At 38.6% G+C, this 20,481-nt stretch overlaps 2 protein-coding genes across 4 annotated transcripts in view; one reads left to right on the top strand and one right to left on the bottom strand.

Moving 5' to 3' along the window:
• Positions 1-5,798: 5,798 nt before the first annotated feature.
• Positions 5,799-17,312, bottom strand: ARSK (arylsulfatase family member K). The gene is made up of 8 exons (XM_068667928.1): positions 17,137-17,312; positions 16,786-16,915; positions 14,892-15,051; positions 13,757-14,039; positions 10,392-10,563; positions 8,766-8,990; positions 7,564-7,788; positions 5,799-7,478 (listed from the first exon to the last, which is right to left on the bottom strand). The coding sequence occupies exons 1-8, from the start codon at positions 17,278-17,280 to the stop codon at positions 7,189-7,191; spliced, it is 1,629 nt and encodes a 542-aa protein (XP_068524029.1). The 5' UTR covers positions 17,281-17,312; the 3' UTR covers positions 5,799-7,188.
• A 32-nt stretch (positions 17,313-17,344) lies between these two features.
• Positions 17,345-20,481, top strand: part of SKIC3 (SKI3 subunit of superkiller complex) — a 48,581-nt gene continuing 45,444 nt past the window's right edge. Inside the window, exons 1-5 of one of the 3 annotated variants that reach the window (XM_068667926.1) lie at positions 17,345-17,468; positions 17,600-17,711; positions 18,683-18,780; positions 19,132-19,275; positions 20,308-20,399. In XM_068667926.1, the coding sequence (XP_068524027.1) occupies positions 18,691-18,780; positions 19,132-19,275; positions 20,308-20,399 (326 nt within the window). In that variant the 5' untranslated portion in view covers positions 17,345-17,468; positions 17,600-17,711; positions 18,683-18,690. Of the gene's footprint in view, positions 17,469-17,520; positions 17,712-18,682; positions 18,781-19,131; positions 19,276-20,307; positions 20,400-20,481 lie in introns of those variants that run through there. The other 2 variants (XM_068667927.1, XM_068667925.1) reach the window with 2 other exon arrangements.

Genomic DNA, 20,481 nt, shown 5'->3' with positions numbered 1-20,481 from the left:
GGGCTCTAGCTCAACTACTGCATGACGTGCTGAAGACATCAGTACAGCAGTAGTGGTGTGAGCAGGCTGGAGAAGCTCTCAGCAGCTTAGAGAAGTAATGGCCTATGAGTTGTTAGGACCCCTACATGCTTGAAACCCCTTTGCACTGCCAGTCGTGGTAGGGGATCCAGGAGCATGGTGGGGCCTGTGACAGCAGGTAAGCCAGGGTGAAGGAGAATGGCCCATGGAGTTCGGTTCAAAGCCCTGGCAGGCAGCACAGAGTGTTTGAGAAGTGCTGCTTAGAACATATCTAGCCTTAATGGATAAAGAGAACGTCAGCCAGAACAGGAAGGAACATTTAAAACTACCCCTCTGTATTTTAAAGCCCACTTTGGAGGGACAACCCTTTCCTGCTGGTTGGCCCTCAGATGGCCATGCAACCATAAGCTTTATCCCAGGGCACCGGGTGAGGGAACTCTGAAAGAAGGGAAACTCAATGAAGATGTTTGGGAGATCGGGATCCTAACTCTCCAATAAAGGAAGCCCCCATATTTAACCCTCAGCAGCACAACAGAGTGTCGTTCACAGATAAGTGGCTAGAACACATGCTGCCGTATCAGTCAAGGATTGAAAGTCTTATCACGTGAGCTGAGGGATCTGCTCAATTAGCCAAGTTGCAAGCTGTTTAAATGGCTCTGGAAGCAGAAGCTAAAGTGACTTACACCAATTCCTATGAAGTCTGGGCAGGAGTCACTGAAGAAGTGGAAGGAAAATAATTTGCAAGTTAATAACTGAGATATTTGGGGGAAAGGAATATGGCACACAGAAACCAGACCCACTGCAATGGGAGACGTGGATCAGAGGGATTCTGATTCAGTGTATGTCTGGAATAACAAGACTGATAAGCATGCCCGGGCCCAATACCCAAGACCAGTCTCTTTGTTTTGTTTTCCAGGCTCATGAACATTATGTGAGAACACTCCAAGTGCCTACACTGTACTGGAGTGAACCTAAGGCATTATCCTATTTTTTGTAATAATTTGACTTTTCTTTGTGTTTATAATTTTACATGTGTCTTGCTTTTAGAACAGGAGAACCCTGAACATATACTGTCTCTTTTTGTTAATGTGAAATATTTATTTTAAAACTTATTTTAAAATTTAAAGTCTTTGGCTCATGTTATCTTGAATCAAGAAAATGGTGTGTTTTACAGTTATATGTGTCTTTCTGATGTTTCCTGTAACAAAAGCAGGCTGGAAGGAAAAATTATTAAGTTGTCATAGAATCATTGAGTCATAGAATGGTTTGGGTTGGAAGAAACCTTACAGACCACCCAGTTCCAATCCCCTGCCATGACAGGGACACCTCCCACCAGAGCAGGTTGCTCAAAGCCTGGCTTTGAGCTCCTCAAATGCTGGTTATTTACCCACGCACCTTCTCAAGGAGTGACGGGATTACGTCTATTAGGTGTCCCACTGGAAGCACCTCCTAACTCTTCTTGGAGAGAGAAATCAGCCAGTTGGTGCATGGGCTTCCTGTGAAGCCCTGAATCACTATGTGTCACCGATGTTCCCCGTGCTCACATTCCCAATAGACTAAATGCCTCACCTTGCCTGAATATTTCCAGGAAAGGACAGGAGCTAGGAAAGGAATACAGGTGTGAAACAATGCTCAGTTATGTGTGGAACTCCAGCATTATGCATGTCAGTAAAGACACTGGGTCCAGATGGGAATATGCATTTATTTTTTCTCTTGTGTTATACTGCAAATTGTTCGATACCTTATAACAAAATTAAGGACTGCTCACCGCCAAACCACCATCCTTACCACATGCTGAAAGATACAGTGAACTTGCAGGATTTAGTAAACAATTGTGCTTGTAAGAGCCCAGGCAGCACAGGCACCTACCTGTACGGTGGGATGGTTACTTACGCATTCAGAAGTACATTATGCTCTATGGCATGGGCTGGCCCATTTTTTACCCAGGCACATTCAACCTCCAGACCCTCTAGTGGAAAGATCAAAACACATACGTATCTTGAATCCTATTTCTGAACCACAGTGTAATTGTACTTGAATCTGCCGCTGCAATTCAATGGGCAATGCCACAATCAATGCAGTTTTGGCCTTGCAAGAAGAGGCATCAGGAGTATCAAAAGTAGTGCTCCAAAATTAGATGGCATTGGATATGCCATCTCTCAAGGTAGTGTGTGTGTATTGATAAATACAACCCGCTGTGCTTATGCTGCTCAATCTGGTCATATCTCCATTGACATTTCTGTTCTAAGAGAATATTTAAAAACCTCCCACGAAATGGGAGAAAACAGACAGAACGCAGACATATGGGGACAGTCACTCAATGTCGGAGGTTGGTTCAGGAGTATTCTGAAGCCAATTTTGAACCAGATCATTTTGGTCTTACCAATCATAGTTTATACATTAGCAAAACTGTCTTTATATTGTCTGACATTGAGCTGTAAGTGCACATTACTACCCACCAACAAACTTTTGGAAATGCACAGCACAGGGAACGAAGGGAACGAAGGAATGTAAGTGTTAAATAAACACAAGGACAAGGAGGTGCAAGACACCACCTGGGCAGAGCTCATCACCAGTACCAGACTGGTGTTTAGTTGGTTTGAGAGGACTGAGCATGGGGCTAAGTGAAGGTCTAAAAGAAGGACCCCCCTGCTAGCTGTGGTGCCAGCAGCCATGGAAGGCAAGATTCAACCCAGCACATCCTGAGCATGGTGAGGACATTCCAGAGAAACCTCGACCAGAGGGGAGGCTCAGGAGACATGGGTGAGAGTGATAATCCATGCATCCATGTTGCTTGCAGACAGGCATTGAAGAACTGGCCAGCTGTATCTACCTGTCAAGCTGCAGTAGAGAAAAATAATTTTTTTTTTCCCTTCCTGTTCTTACTTGATTTACATTTCCCATGAGTGATTGATTAATCCCAGAATGAGAAAGCAATCGCAGACACCCCTCCACTGGTGTGTCAGTCATAGTCTGCTCTCGTGGGAAGTTTTTTTTTCAGTTCTTAAGGTCTGCTGCAGTATGCATGCGTTTGTGCTCTCAGTAATGTTACCAACACCTTGAATGAGGAAGGTCAGGTGAGGGCAAGGCTCCTTCCTACTTGTGCAGGGTCTCACTGGGTCTTCAGCCAGGGCTTTTTCTTGATTATTCTAGGTCACAAACAAGCAATCTTTCAATGACACAGCACTTGAGGCTCCTTATATCCACACTCTGTCACTAACCATCACCAACCTATCCAACAACACTGAGCTTTTTTTTTTCCTATACATGTACGTTTCTCTCTTTTCTATGGGTATCTTTTCTTGTTTCAAAAAGTGTCTCTTGGTAGGTATTTGTGTTGAACCACATTTACTTGTAAAGGTACCAGATTCTGACAGGTAGTGGCAGCAGCTGAAACTCAAGCTTCCTCTAACAAAATTAAGACTGTGACTTTTCACAGAAAAAGACATCATTCTGAAAACAGGCACTTTGTGTGGTATTTTTACAAAACATCATTACAATAATTCATGCTAACTTGCAATTACTGTTGATGGCAAGGAGTTATTATAAAGATTGTAAAGCTGGAAGGGTGGTATATAAATGGGACTCAAATTTGTTCACTGAAAGAGAAAAAAAAAAAGAAAAAAAAAAAAAAAAGAATGGCAAGTCACCACCCAGCAGGCAGAAAAGAAGGGCTGTAAAGAGTGTCAAGGAAGCATTTGGTCGAACTCTTACCTAGAGCAGGATCACACGTACCTTACCCATTCTTGACAACTATTTTCAACTTACTTGTAATAAATTCCAGTGTCAGTTTTGATAGCCTCTCCAGGCAGTCTCTTTTTATGTTTAACCATCCTTACATTATTTTCCCCAAATACCACGTCAGAACAGCCATGCCTGAAAAACAAAGGCATCTTTTTCTGTTCTTGGTGACAGCAGTTTGTTGTGCTTTTATGTGACCCTATTATTATCTGGGGACTTATCAAGGTTTCTCTGAAGTCTGAAACAAACCTAGCACAACTCATAGTCCCTTGTTTATATTATATACCTTTGAATGCTCTCATCTGGTTACATCTTTCTTAAAATACAAAGCCACAAATGGGGGATATCTTGAGGATTCATTAGTGTTGAGAAGAATAAAGTAATTACCTTGTGTCTTGCATATAACATTGTTTTAAATCATTCAAGAACGTCCTTTGTTTCTTTTGTCATCACATCATACTGTTGATTTATACTCTTCTCCTTTTTCACTAACATCTCCATGCTTTTTTTTTGTTCCTGAAGAAATTGCACCCTAGACAGGTTGCAACCTAGACAACAACCTAGTTTACCTAGAATCTATTTCTACACTTTGCTTAAAAAGATATAATAAACATCACTGCCTAATTGCATGCATTTTTTCTCACTTATTTGGCAAGCTATTCTGACACAGACGATTATTTTCATGATTTGATGGCATATCCAACATTGGCAGTCTCCTGCCTCTGCAATGACTTCTAGGAACTTGTAATTACAAAAATAATTCCCATTGTTATTCTTCAGAACACTAGTACCTCACCTGCTTTTTGTTTGTTTGTTAGTTTTCAGGACATCATGATGCTCTGTTGACCTGAGTATATCTGAAAACATGCTTGACTGCATTGTTATTCCAGCCCTTCTTCTCCCTTTCACTCCCCAGTTTCTCATTATTTATTACTGACATTATATCTTATTATCTCTATTTTTATGTATTTATTATCATTACATTGTATGACTTGTTTAGAGTGATTGAGAAAGGTGTTTTTCCAGTTAGTTTGCCCAGCTTGCATGTTGCAAACATCATTTGATTTGTTGTAGCAATGCAGATGCTTTAGCATAATCAAGACAGTGAAGCTGAATACGATCAATTGCAAATATATCTATTTTATAGTTAAATTAGTACAGTTTTCTACCAAAACAGGCAGATTGTTTATTGCAAATAGAGGTAGTTTAGTATTAGGAGGGCTTTTGCCTTCTCTCTGTCAATGAACTTGTGGAAGACGAAGTTTTGCTTTTAACAAATAAATTAATGCTTTCTTGTTAAATAAGCTCTTTAAGAAGACCAAATACAAACATAAATAGTTGACTATCATGGAATACCAGAATGATGGAGGTTAACAGCACTTCTCCCAGCTAAAGAAGGGCCATCTACAGAAGGTTGTCCAGCACCATGTCCTGGACTGGATAGGCCAATCTGGGATCTGACCACAACCCTCACTACCTTACATGCCACAGAATAACTCAGAGATCATCCCTTCCTACTGGAATTCTACTTTCAGTTTGTGAGCTAGCACATTACTGGGTTTCCCACAATTATTTTGGAAACTGTCCCTATGAACTACCCGTTTCTGCAGTCTGTTATTCAGCAAGTTGCTGCAAGGGTTTAAGGTAGGAAGTCTGTTTTTCCATTTCACACAGTAATACAAACTACACTTCTGTTAGCCTAACAGTTACAAATAAGCGCATCCTTAAAGGCTTTTGTCTTCTGAGAAATGTAGCACTGCATTCACAGAATTGACAGAACACAATTTTCCCTTGTGATATATTTAAAAATTAAAGAAAGCACTGACAAAACAACAACAAAACAAACACACACACACACAAAAATCACAGTTCACTGTTATTTTATTTTGCTGTATTCTGTACAATTTATTCCATTCTCTCCAGAACTCTGGAAAGTGATCAATTTACTTATTATTTCCCTTGTTGAATAAGCCTTCATAGGGACATTTTGACATTTTTTCCCTGTAATTATGCAGCCAATTTATATTAGAATGCTAAGATGAAATTATTTCATCACTATCTGAACTCATTTTTGCAAGAATTGCAAAGGCACATGCTACAGGGTTTAAAGGTTTATTTGAATTTAATATATACCAATAATAGTGTAGTAAGCAGTTTACAAAATGCATGTAGAGTACTTAGCCATCAGAAAATATTTTTTTTCCATGTTATTATTATTTTTTTTACAAGCTTATTGTTACTGCTGAATATCGCATTAAAAATTCCAGAGAACATTTAGGTATGAACTATAATATCATCCTGAATTGCTATTATAGCTGCAACAACCATGCTTGAAAATAAGCACATATAAGTGCTGCTACAAGCATATTCTTCATTAAGCAAAAGTTAAGACTTACTAGCTAAATCTTATCTCCTTCCAAAACTGCTTTGTTTTTTGTCACATTCCTGGTAAAATGAGAAATAGTATTTTTAATTTTTTTTTTTTTTTTTTTTTCTGCAAGCTTCAACAGCATCTCCTCTGTATACATTTCAGATTCCAGTTTTGCACATTAAGACGTTTACCTGCAGAATCTAACTCCATAATGGGGAATCTACTCAATCAGTTTTCACCTTATGTTGTGCAAATGGCATTACCACTTTTCACAGAACAGCTGTAGTCACAACTTTGGTCTGAGGGTCTTATTATTTTCCCCCCCCCCACCCCCCCTTAATTTCCAAAAGCCAAATTCCTCTTCATAGCAAACATGTTCAGTGAGTGGCCTATGCATATAGTGAAATTATTTTGAACAGTGAGGCATGATAAGCTCAGATCCAAAAGCCAGAGATTAGAAGGCTGATCCTCAAAGGATGAAGATTCAATGATGTATAAATAGGGAATGCTGAAAATATTAAGTACTTGAATAAACTGCATTTATGTCCAGACCAGTAGTAGTTGATATCTTTTTGATGAAATTTGAACCTCTATGGCATCTCCAAACTGGATAACTGTGAATTTATTATGAAAGTCCACCTTGATGGAAAACTGGCTCTAGCACATTTCTCTGTAACTGGCATCCCACCACACTAGGTACCATAATCCGTTTAACAGTCTGTCCTTAGAAATGCAAATTCCTGTTAAGTTCTGACACTTAATACTTGGTATTCTGACAACCAGCTAAACATTCCATACACATAATTAATACTTATGTGCTATCCTTTCTATGGATACTTAAGTGACGTGGAATTATAACACGTAGAACCTAAATTTGTTGTGCTGGCTAGTTATATAATTTTTTTCTGGCTTTTTAACAAAAACCAGTAATCCTCTGATCATCCTTGCTTTAAATAGCTTGTATAAGATAGCAGTCCTAGCACTTGAAACACAACAGAATATCACAAATGCAGAATGTTTCCACATAGTCATAAGAAAGCTGCATTGATTTTATTTATTTATGTATTTATTTTATTAATTCTCTGACTCAGCCACTCATCAATTGCTTTCTCGTATTTTTTTGGTTTCTTTAACCAGTCTTGATGCCATCTAAGGTTAGCAATAACAGCTGAGTAATTCTGTCCCAAACTTTGTTTCCAGCTGATAAACTGGTTTTTGTTATACTCCTGAACATAAGAAGAAACCTTTGGGTAGTTTACTACAGAGCGAAGTATTTTGTCCAAGGACTTTACAATTTCTGGGAATTTTACGGCAACGTTTGTGAGCTCATCTGGATCAGCAGAAAGGTCTGGAACAAACAAAAAGGCAGTTAAGAGCCAGTGTGCATGTAATTGAATTTATCAATCAGTTAGGACACAAGAGTTGTAACATACCGAACAGTTGTGGAAGTACTGAATGGCCATCTGAGTATGCGATATACTTCCATTTACCAGTTCGAAGCATGTATGTGGAAGCATTCACATTGCACCCGTGGAACTCACTCAGCACCCACGAGGGCCGAGGCCCCCTGGGTGACACTTCCTCTTCAGCCTTTCCCTGTAGCAGCGGTATAAGAGAATATCCACTGAGGTTCTGTGGGACAGGAATTCCTGCTATATCTAAGCAAAAATATATATAATCAAGACACTACTGCAGTTAAAACAATATAGAAAACAAATTTTCATTAGCTTTAACTACTAGAAGTACAGTTTTATCTCTTGCCCCACATTTTCTCAAGCAATTGTAACATGCATGTGATGCTTCTTCAATAAAGATTTTTGCAGACTGCTTTGAAAAGAACAGTTTTCTGATCAGCAGCCTAAAAGATTGTAGGTAAAGCCTGGAATGGTGACTTCACCGAATATTTAGTTCCAAAGAGATCTTGTGTGATTTGTCACACAAAAACTGTTTGAAAGTATACTCTTATAAGTTTCTTCTATTTATTTGTAGGTAATTTGATGCAAGTCCTTTTCATTTGTTTCTCTGCTCCATAAAGGATTTTTCCATATCCAAGAAGATAAGAATGGATATGGATTATAACATTTTATTACACTTGCTCAGATCAATTGTACCTTTCCTACACAAAGACCTTTATTAAGTTTCTTCCACATGACACTTCATAAAGGAAATTCCTTTGATAAGATAATGAAGCTGCCATCCTTTCAGATAAAATCACATCTCTGGATGCTTTTACATTGTAATTTCTATAGTGAATTATTAGATATGCATGCTAGCAAGGATTATTCATATCTGAACTACGTCTGATTGGTTTGTATCTCATTTTTAAACAAATAATCCCAAATAAAATCATTCTCTGTAATTGTGAGAATGATGGTAACAGCAATAAGGAACAACACCAACTCCTTTATTCAGTTTTAATATGCACTTCTTGCGTTTTGTGTTAAGTCCATACCTATGCTCCCCACATAAATTGTTACCTCCTGTTGTGTTTACTACATTGTTTCACAAAGTGGAGACATCATTCTGTCTATAACACGTATGTTGTATATGTTGTATATATGTCTATAACACGTGTTATAGACATATATACAACAATAATTGAGTGAAAAAAAAAGATCGAAATGACTTAACTCACCAAGCATAGTAGGATATATATCCACAAGAGACACCAAGTTTGATATTTGCTGCTGTTCTTTTACGCCTGGCCCCATAACTAAGAGAGGAACATGGGAACTTCCTTCATACATGCTCATTTTGTAGAACTGCCGGTGCTCCATAGCAAGTTCTCCATGATCAGAAGTGAATATAACAATTGTTTCTTTAAGAAGCCCAGTATCTCTTAGAGCTGAAATAACCTCACCTGCAACAAGAAAAAGGTATTCAGAAAGGTACATTCAAATATTCCTTTAAGCTTCTGTATTGGCAGAGTGGCACGCAAACCCTGAGTAATCCTATTCAAAGGCTTGGGAAATCCTCCCTCTGCCACAGAAGGCTGAGCCCAAAGCATGCATCCCAGAACAATATACAGTATTATATTGTAGTAAATTAGTTGCAGCAGTCTGCTTCCCAGTGAAGCCTGGAGGGCACTGAACAGCAACCATAAAAATTATGAAGGGCAGAGATGCACCACAGGATGAGGTGCATTTTTGCTACTATAACTAATAACAATTATTGCAACAGAAGCAAAACACAGCACCAGAAGCCCTAACACTACATCTAGAGAGAAGGACTCCTCACAGCATCCACCTTACACGTAATCATGGGTGTCTTTTCTTCCTGTGCTTATGTCCCACAGGGACCCTTTACACAGACGTTTGTTGTTCAAGGAAGACAAAGCCAAGGTCAATGAAATCAGTAACTAAGCAAAGCATCTGCATATCTGTAACTAACATAATTCTTGACTAAACAGACTAGTTAAAAACTTAAATTACCATATTAAACCCCAGTGCAGAGTTACTTAGCAACACCTTCATTTCCTAGTGTCCCCACTGATCTCTTTTATTTTATAAAATGTGAAAGCGTAATTCTATGCCTTTTAAATTAATAATTCTAAAATTGCAAAAAGATTAGCTTATTTATTCATGAATTTCAAATTAGAATGCAAGAAAATTCTTGTTCTTTCACTGCTGCTTTTAAAATTAAGAATTAGAATCACTAAACAAAGTCTATTTTGCATTATAATTTTTATGCATGTAGACCTTATCACAGATTAGGAAGTATTCTGATTGCTTAATTATTTTTTTTCTTCTTCGTTTTCAATAATATGCTGCTAAGGAAGACTTCAAAGGTAGCTTCTTTGTTTAAGCCACGGCTAGTTGTTATCATTGTATCTATGCATTTGAAATCAATCTCCAGGGGAACTGCTTGTGCTACCAAATTTCACTTTCTTTGCAGCTTTGCTTTGCTGATCTTTCCCCTTTCCATCTATTTCTATTTTTCAGTTATCACCTAATGAAAAAATATTTAATTCTGCTGATGCATGTCAAACAAAGCTTAACTGTACTTACTGAGCTTTTATCTACTCTTTGATAGTTCATCTTAGTATTTTTCAGAGTGAACTCACTTTGCAATTGCCTTAAAAGGTGTCCGGTTATTCATCATAGAGACTGATTAAGTAACATCTATGTGACCTACTCCTAGGTCTGAACTGTGTGGCTTTGTTTCATTTTTCCAAAAGACCAGCCCTAACTGCATTTTCTTTTATATTTCTTAAGAAAAAATCAGAATAAGAAAACCCACTGTGTTATGAAACTTTACGTACCTAGCATAGCATCTGTCTCTGCACACATAGCATAATAAAATGCTCTAATATTTTTCACTTCTTTCTTTGTAAACTGTCCTGTGCAATTCTTGGTGTAGGATGAATAATAGTCTACTGGATGCATCTCTGAAAGAGAAGACCACTTGGGAATTTTAATAGCTTCATACATTACCTAAAAATGAAGAGGATATTGGCATTACTTTAGCAACTGAATTAAACAATTCTAACAGAAACAAACAAAAAAAAAAAAAACAAACAACAACAACAAAACAGATTTAATGTAAAATTTTTAGCATAATTTCACAGATCTCAGTTTGTGGTGCAGAAGACAACAGCTGTCTATCTCTTGTGTGGTGTTGCTACTTCCTCCATACTTCCCCTCTGTTTCCACAGGTGTTAAGTCATTTAGTTATAAAAGAGAGCTATAAAAATCAGCTAGAAACTAAGGAAAGAAGCCGGACATATGTGCTTTTCTAGCTGATGTCTTTTTAAACAGGAAGTGATAGTGTGAAACAATTTTCTAGATCTGTAATCTAGAGAAGTTATGGAAGGATTGGCATAGTGTCTCGTTAAGTGTCAAATGCCTCTAAACCTTATGTATGTAGGGGTGTCAGGTGTGTCTATAAAGCAAGAAATTTACTTAGTCTGGGAAGATCTACAGAAAACTGGAGGACAAGTCCTGGCATCTTGATAAACATATTTCAACATGTTAATCCAATTTCCTAATACAGTGCTATTTATTTCTACAAATGTCAAGCCATTTAATTATAAAGAGGCACAAAATCAGTTTGGAGCTAAAAGGAGGAGCCGATCAATTACATACAATGCTAGATTGCATATTCAGACTGGTATTCTCACAGATTTTGTGTGCTTACGCACCAGCTTTAGTGCCTGAAAGTTTGACACATACATTTGCCTAGGCAGTCACACTTGTAAGCATGCTCCTATGTAAGTGCTGCATTTAACAAAGTTAATTACTTCTGTATCACAGATTTAAAACACAAATTACCATAAAGCAGAGAACTATAGACTCAATATGGAAAAAATAAGTTTATTAAGCAATAAAAACACACATGCTGTTCCCATTTACCTCTGAAAATTTCTCTAATAAACAGAGCTGAGGCCTAGATTACGATGATGAAGAAGCAAGTTCCAATAAGATCAAAGACGCTAGGATTTGTACCATAAGGAACTGAGAAACTCAGAAGTTTCAAGACATGTACAAAAGAGTATATTTTACAGTGTGCAGCATAATACAAAAAAAAAAATGCTCTCTACTTTTTCTGTATTTTAATGACAATACTGTAGACAGTATGTAGAAAAATAGTATTTCATGAGGTCTAATATTAATTGCTAGCATGCAGTGACAGATATACTGGTCGAATTTATAAACCTAATACAGATGAAGTGATTTCATGGATCTTCAACTCTACCTGCTTCACGCCAATGAGAAAGCTGTCATTTCGCATGTGAGAACTCTGGAGAAAGAGCCCTTGACACCTCTCTGGTCCAGCAGCTATTGACACAGCTCCCCCTTCTGACTTCACTACCTACTTCATGCACCCTGTAAAACAGATTTTCACCCAAATGTGGGAAAGATAGCACCACCTCCTGTTCACAGGGTGATAGCTAATTTCATTATCCCTGAGAAATGAGATGAGAGCATACTCTGTGCAGTAGACAATACAGGATAATCTATCCAGTGCTCAGATGGAGATTCTCATGTTATAGAGTCATCGTGGTCTGGAGTTCTGCAGTCACATGAAGTACATAAAGTCACATTTTAGACTCCTCAAATGGTATTTATTAGCTGTATGAGATATAATGGAAGCAAAAATCCCCATGATCCAGCAGAAGACTGAACCCTTTTATACAAGATTAGAGCCTAGCTTTAAGAATTCAGCCATTATCTCTATGTCTGTCTGTCATAACTTGTAACTAGAAAAGATGCCACATGCCCCGAAAAAGAGCCAGCCAGTGCAAATTACAGTGGACCATCTCCTCAGCAGCACAGAGTTTCATAAACATACCATGCTGATACTCCATTCTGTACTAGCTCCCCAGTAAACATGTAATTTAATTCACATTCCTCATCTATACACTCAAATTTCCTCTTGAGATTGATCTTTGTCATTTTCACAGTCTGCTTTTTCCATGGCCAAAACAAATACATTCCAGAAGAATCAGGAAATGGTCACTAGGTGGTAGCATGTGGTTCACATAATTGAACTCAACTACACAGTGGGTGAAAGGACCTCAACAAACTATGAGTTCCAATAGTCTAACTGGATTAAGTGTGCAAAAATGTGTTTGAGATGTTATAAATTTGAGATGTTATGCTGTGACGTGAAAGAAGATATATACCAGACACTTGATACGCATATACCTTGATACAAGGTATATACCACCACTTTCCAAGAAATGTCTGTTGTAGCAATCAGCACCTAGGAAGTTTCCTTAATATCCAAACTAGATCTTGCTTTTTTCACAGGAAGGATTGTGGTGGTTTTTTTTTCTGCCTCTTTTTTTTTTTTCTTCCCCTCTCTTCCTTTCCCTATAAACTTCTCAGCATTCTTAATAAAGAATATCTATTACAGATATTAGACCGGTATCTATCAATGTCACTCAACCTTAATTTGTATATTTCTTTTCCTAAGTCTCTGTATTTTTGTGGCACCTAAACAAATTTTGCATCTCCCCAGTAGAAAATGCAAAATTCAGTTATATGAATTGCATCTGCTTTTTTCTGTAGCAAGTATGAAGTCCTTTAAAACGTGACTCTCACTTCTTCAGCTGAAGAAATTCCTAATGCCTTTATGCAGTGGGAGCTGTTGTAATCCATTTATAGATTTATGACAGATAAGGGCACCTGGAGACTGCATGAGATGGAAAAAAATATTTACTCTGTCTTTATGATGGAGTGCTATCTGCTAGCTCTGCACGTATAGACATAGCGGGACATTTTGGGACACTAAAAACAAATGATGCTACAGTAGCATAGAAAGCAGTTAAGAGAAAAAAGACTTCTGCTCAGAAAATCTCTCACTAAAACTTAGGTCTCATTGTATCAATTTAATGCGTTGCCTGCCATTGAACTCCAAATTTCTAACAGTCAGCAGTTTATAACAGTTAGCAATTTAAAACAGGTAGCGGTGATAACTGCAAACAAACCTCTCCTTTCCTACAACAGAAGAAAATTCTTTGCTTCTATTTGCTTAATCTTAAATCGTAAGTCCAACATCCCTTCCAAGTACTACTTACTGTGTACTGAATTATCAAAACTGTGTCTGATCTGAAAACTTACAAGTAATAAAATACTTTTAAAGTTATAAATAGATTTATACTTAAATTCCATCTTCACATACCTTTTCAAGCCAATAGGGAGATGTCAAAAATGTAGAGGAACCAAAATTTTCTCCTGCATAAGGTGATGGATAGGGATGAGGTAAATTTAGTCCCAAGTAAAGAGCAAAAGGCTGAGTAAGGTTAATGGCCTCTTCCCGTATCCAAGCCACTGCTTTGTCAGTATTCTTCCAATCTGCTTCCATCACTCTCACGTGCCTCCTGTCGCCAGTAAGATTTACCATGGGTCTCCCTTCTTGCCGGAGCAGGAAGTCAACATCCCTAGTCCAGGCTTCCACACGGTTACTGAAAATACATACACAAGACACATGCTTGGTGGTGACTGTTTTCTTCATTTTTCTTCCAAGTCAAAAGAATTTAGAACTCCCGATGAACTTCTGCTACATTTGTAGCTGTAATCTATCTAATTTCTACGTAAAGGAGAATTGTGATAAACGTAATCTACAGCTATCTCATATCTATTTTATACTCATAGCTTTAGTCATTCTTTCCTGTTTCTGAAACTTTTTTGTTTTATTATAACTTCATGTCAGAATGGTTCTTCTTCCCACATCTACACAATAACGTTTAGATATAGCATCTCTACCTTGTTGACCCTGCTCCATATTCTGGCATGCATTCATATTTATCCATCTGTCTTATATTCACATTTATTTATCTATTTATCTAACTGTTTATCTGGTAAACAGGGCCTTGGAATTTCGTTATTTAAAAAAAACTTACAACACAGCCTTCAAAAAAAAACAAAACATCGCCAGTGATTGTGATGGTAGATTTAATATTCAAATATTATCAAATATGTTTCTCTGTTTCGGTTTTCCTATACTGATCCTATATATATAATCAACACAGGAAGACTTAAAGCAATAAAATATGAAATAACCATTAAATAACCAAAATGTGAAATAACCATTCACACTGAGCAAAGCCACAATCTTGATATTCACCTCCTAGCTAAAGGAAACAGACAAAATGAGATACGCTTATGGCTGCATACAATTACAGGACAGACCTCTACTAGGTTCCTAACACAATTTCCTTCAAATAAAAGCTCCTACCATTTCAGTCAGAGACAGAAACCACTTGCCAGGCTGTTCATTCCTGTCTATGTCATACCGGGAGCATCTCTCTGATTACCTCACTGAATGATGTCCAGATGTATAATCCAATTTCCCGTACTTCTGGGTGTGGTAGCCATGCTTCTGCATGAGATCCATCCATGTTAGGTAATCTGGATCCAGACCTTTGAAGTTATTCCAAGACTCTGTTAAATGAGTGAAAAGACCGCTCCACATAGCTGGAAAACAAACGAGATATGGTTTGTGAAGAGTAAGTAGTGCTTCCTGTCTGAAACTAAGTTGAATATACTTCAGAATGGATCCATCTTTTCATTATTTTAAATGCAAAAAGTTCACATTAAGAATCAGAAAAATGGCATTTTATATTCCCCGCTCAAGTGGATCACATTTTTTTCATCATTATGAGCAGCAAATATTAAAATAATCCCCAGAATCACAGATAAAGGTCCCACCTTTCCATGCACTATAGTCATTAAATCAGGCTTTTCTGTAAATCAGGAAAAAATCCACAGCATTGCAGATCCTGATGAAACATGAACGGCGCTCCAAAGCATGATCTCTCCTCACTTCAATTAGATTTTAGTGTTAAAGTATGTTTGTGAAGAGAATTTGAGTTCTTTACTTTTTAAAAAACTATTTTTATGTAATTATTATATTTATTATTTTTATTATATGGAAAGTTTTATCCTTTCCATATATTCTACTTCACTACCAGCTGTAGAAACAAAGCAAAATTATTAATGAAGTGATCAAAAACAAACGAAACCAAGGAAAGGTTGAGAAGGAGCTACAATAAACATTTTTCTTATCCAGTCCCTGTTTCTTTGTAGCCTGTCTTCTTCACAGTGGTAATTTAAATTCAAAGGTGGATCCAAAAGCAAAACTAAACTCTTCTGTACGCAGTGGAAAAGCCAGTAATACTAGAAAACGCTAACGCCAATGCTAACCATGGTGATACCCCTCCTCTCCCCACTGACAGCCATACCTCAGATCACCCCTAGCTCTTCCCTTCCCTTCTAGTATTGTCTCTGACTCCTCCACGATGGATGCACCCTCAGTTCCTTTAAAGTTTCCAAGCTAGTGGTTAAAGAAGAGATGCCTTGCTGGCTCACAGCTACACCTGTCTGCCGCACGTAGGACAGGCTGCTTCCTCCTATCATGTATTACAGAAAGGGGAATCTCACCTTCAGCTATAGATGAAAGTTCATTTACGTCACCTCTGGAGGATCTTTGCAACAACTGAGAAGGCTAGAAACACTTTAAGATGTAACCTTTTATTCAAGAATACAGCTTCCTTCTAACTTTCCAAGTTCTAAACTCCGCAAATGTGAAGATGCACATGGGACATTGATTACCATGAGTAAAGATGAATACTTATGTATATAATTAAAGCCACTGAAGGATGCATTATGTATTTAACACAGTGTTTAGAATAAATGTAATCTAGAGGCAAGGCTAACAGCAACCAATGTATTCAATTGGCTTTATTTAATATTTTTTTCCTGAAGTAGGAAAGAGATTTATTGCATTTCTACAGGATGGGACAAGAGTAGGTCTGAATACAGTTTCAACACTTCAGCACACAAACTGACAATTTCTTTACAAATCCTCAAGGTTTTTAAAAGTTACTGATGCCTGAGTGGAATTTGGAAAAAGACCTCGAAACTTGGATATAATTGCACAAAAAAAAATTAAAAAAATATAAAAGGGAGAACAAAAACCTGAAAGGAAGAAGTGTGAGGCACGAAAAAGAGAAACGGATGGAACATCAGAATACTATAGGAATTTCAGACACAAATCAAAAATAAATTGGTTTTACCAAAAAAAAAAAAAAAGAAAAGTGAAAGCCCCCAAATTTAAGCCTTTGAAGTTTCCAATAATTACTGTATGTTTAAATTGATGTGTGCAAGTATTTATCATTTTCTTTTATCTGCCGTTTTGCTTGGTCTTACCTGCACGGGATGGACAACAAATCGGAGAATTGGTGTAAGCATTGAGAAAGACGGCGCCACGTCTTTTCATGAAGTTTATGAAAGGCAATTCCACAGTCTGATTTCCAGGATAAAACGTCAAACGTCCGTCCTGCAACCAAGCAGAGAAAAACATTACCTAAAAACTGTTATCCCGAATTATTGTCAGCAACACTTCTTAACTTGTGATCTTGAAGTTGTACCGGTCAAACACTGCTGATTCTACTTAGGTATGGAAAATACGGAATTGAGAAGCTCTTGTTAGATCAATATAAAATGGATAACTCAAAAAAAATAAAAAAAAATAAAAAAAGCCATGCACAATGCACTCACCAGCGAGTCGCAGGCCACCAGCACCACGCTGTGCCCCGGGGCGGCGGGACGCGGCCTGGCAGCCGCCACAGGCAGGGCGGCCGCCAGCAGCGGCAGCAGCAGCAGCGCGGGCCCGGCCCAGGCCCCGGCCCCGCCGCCCGCCATGGCGGCGGTGGCGGAACGGGACGGGACGGGGCGGTGTGGGGAGGACTACAACTCCCAGCGTGCCCCGGGCTCGCCGCCGCTGACTGGCGCAATGGGGCCGGGCGGAACGCGTCCCCGCCGCGGCGTCACGGCGGGGACTGCGCCTGCGCGGTGGCGGCCGCGGAGGGGCGCTGAGGGGGTGAGGGGAGGTAAGATGGCGGCGGGGGGGGGCTGAGGCGGGCAGCGGGCCGGGCTGCCTGAGGGAGGGCTGGGCAGGGCCGAGCCGGGCCGGGCGGGGGCCGAGGCAGCGCTCCGGGCTGAGTTTGTCGTCTCTCCGCAGGTGGAGATGGAGCCCGGGCTCGGGCGGTGCGAGGGACGCTGTGTCTGAGGAGCCTGAGGAGCCTGAGCCCGCTGGGAGCCACAGCGCTTGTCAAGGGCGGCTGCTAAAAAGTGTGCGTGTGGCGAGTTTAAAAAATAATCTCTTTCTCTCTATATATATATATGTGTATACAGAGAGAGAGATTCTGAGGGAATCTCAGATATCAGCCATCTTCCTTCACTCTTCCGTTATTAATTCCTCCCTAAGCCCTTATACCCGTCCTCAGCTGTTGCTCTGCAGCTTTTACAAGCCGCTTTTTCATCTTTCCAGCACGTTTCTTTGCCCGCACCCTCTGAGTTGTTCCTTAGCCACGTCCCGTCTTTGCCAGTTTGCATTGTGATGTTTTAAAGGTTTGTTTCAGGCTAAATATTTAGATTGAAGCGAAACAGGGTGTGATTATCGCGGACGTTACAAGCATGAACCTGTCTTATGCTTGTTCTTTAATGCTTCTGTGCGGCTGCAGTGACAGAAGGCAGACTGCCCCTGAGTGTTGGTGTCATGCTGACCACCGTCCCGACACAGACACGAAAATTAAAAGCTCTGATCTCAGGAGCCCCTTGAGAACGTGTCCGGTGCTCACTGTGTAGCAGTTCCTGCCTTAACAGAACATACATATGGTGTCTTTCATCTGCTGACATTCCACAACTTAAACTATGGTACCTGTCATACAACACCTCGCATCCCATTGAGGATTATCCCAAAATGAACTTCGTGTCAAGGCTTAGGATAAGTGCTGCGTATCACTTAACTGTTTGGAATATAGAAGTAATCCTGCGTTGAGACTAAGCGTGACCAATTGATCTTAACTATAGTATTTGTTTCAGCAAGTTTTAGGGAATTATCATTCAGTGTGCAGTTTAGGCATGTTGCAGTAACCAAAGTGCTCGGGATGCTTTCTGCTTTCTTTATGCTATTACATTAGGACATTAGCGATGTTCTGAGTTCAGTTTGTATGGCTGGACTTGATGATCATAAAGATCTTTCCCAACCTAGATGGTTTTACAGTTCTTCTGTACTAACTAATTATGTGTTGGTTTTATTTAGCAGCCACAATGTCAGATAAGGAGGTGAAAGCAGCATTAAAGAGTGCTAGAGAAGCCATAAGAAATAAAGAATATAAGGAAGCCTTAAAACATTGCAAGGTAAGAATTATTTACTTGGAAAGTAAAGTGCTTTGTACTTTTTGTTTGCTGTTCCCATACGCTTAGAACTATGTAGTTACCTGGAGTGTGTTGTACCTCACCAATGTAATAGTTAAGATTAATTGCACAGCTTAATTTCTGTTCCACTCAGTGAAACAGTTCCAATGTGAAACATTTTGTGGCATAAAAATATCAAGTTACTAACCTTAACCTTCACCTTTCCCTAAAAATGAGTTAACTTTTAATATTATCATAAAGAGGAATTCACCAAACCTTAATGAGAAAACTCAGTGCATGAATCTGTGAGATGCATTGCATTCATCCTTTTCACCTCAAATTGCGTGTTTTTAGGCAGTCTTAAAGCAAGAAAAAAACAACTACAATGCCTGGGTATTTATTGGCCTGGCAGCTGCTGAGCTAGAACAGCCTGATCAGGCCAAAGGAGCATATAAGAAGGCTATTGAAATTGAACCAAACCAGCTGCTGGCATGGCAGGTAAGTGTGTGCCCAGATTCACTTTTTCTTTCCATGAAAGTATTCCTCTGGAGTTCAGTATGGGAACAAAGCTGAGTTAATATTTACGTTGAGTTTTCTTCAGGCACTAAGTTGTACGGGGCTTTTCGGTAACAGAAGTTAATGTTACGTGTGTACAAACTAAAGCGATGGGTGGTTGTGTGTGTGTAGCAGCATGAATTTTAGCTCCGTTGCATTTAAGCGTGTGTTTCTTCTCTAGACAAGATAGCAGCGAAATGTGCTAGGAAGAATGTAAACTGAAGGACATACAGTAAATTTATCTGTGCTTAGAATTGCCATGCTCATAGCTTAGCAAACATTTGAGAGTGCTTGTCTTGTATACAACAAAATGTTTTATCTAGAAACTTATTTTTCCAGCACGAAATGGATTGTTATTAATTTTTGATGTTACTTAAAAAATAATAACATACATTTAAAGTAGTGTGTACTGCTGGTATTGTGACATCTTAGCAGTATATGGTTATGGCATTCAGTTGAGTTATTTGGAGACTCGTGAAGCATAAAGTTGCACGATAGGTCTCTTGCAGATGTCAGAATCTGATACTTTTATTGTAGTAAGGTTTGTTGAGTTTTCAATATAAATCGCTTCTTAAAGTATAAATACTAGTGCCTCATTTCAGGGTGTATGGAAATTTCCACAGCCGTCAGATTCTGGCTTTCTGTTATTATACATGTACAAGGTGGTGTGGTACTTAGATATAAAGTTTTCATCTTGTGAGGTGCTATTTGTATATAGTCTGGATTTGTATATAATCTAATTTGCAGACAACATTATGTAACATTTAAAAGTTTCAAATAGTTGTATTAATTAATAAAGCGAGGAAAGCTATTATTTTAAAATAGATACAGGAATATCAATGTAGATTCTGCTCAGAGATTACTGCATTAACATGTGAAGGCAATATATTTTTTTAGGCGGAACTTGCAATGTAAATTTAATTCATAACTGCAGACATCAAATGTTACTTATTTTCTGATCTTATTTTTTTAAAGGGATTAGCAAATTTATATGAGAAATCCAACCAAACCGATGTCAAAGGAGACTTGGCAGATGTTTATAAAAAGCTCTTGGAACTCTATGAAAGGTAAAGAATATTGTACTATAATTCAGTCAAAGGTTTTTAGCTCACAAAAGTTCAGTGAACGCCACAGCTGATATGATTGCCA

This window comes from Anas acuta, chromosome Z (genome assembly GCF_963932015.1).
Source record: "Anas acuta chromosome Z, bAnaAcu1.1, whole genome shotgun sequence".
NCBI classification, from domain to species: Eukaryota; Metazoa; Chordata; class Aves; order Anseriformes; family Anatidae; genus Anas; species Anas acuta.
The sequence above is the reverse complement of the archived record's forward strand: the minus strand, read 5'-3'. Positions and strand labels throughout refer to the sequence as shown.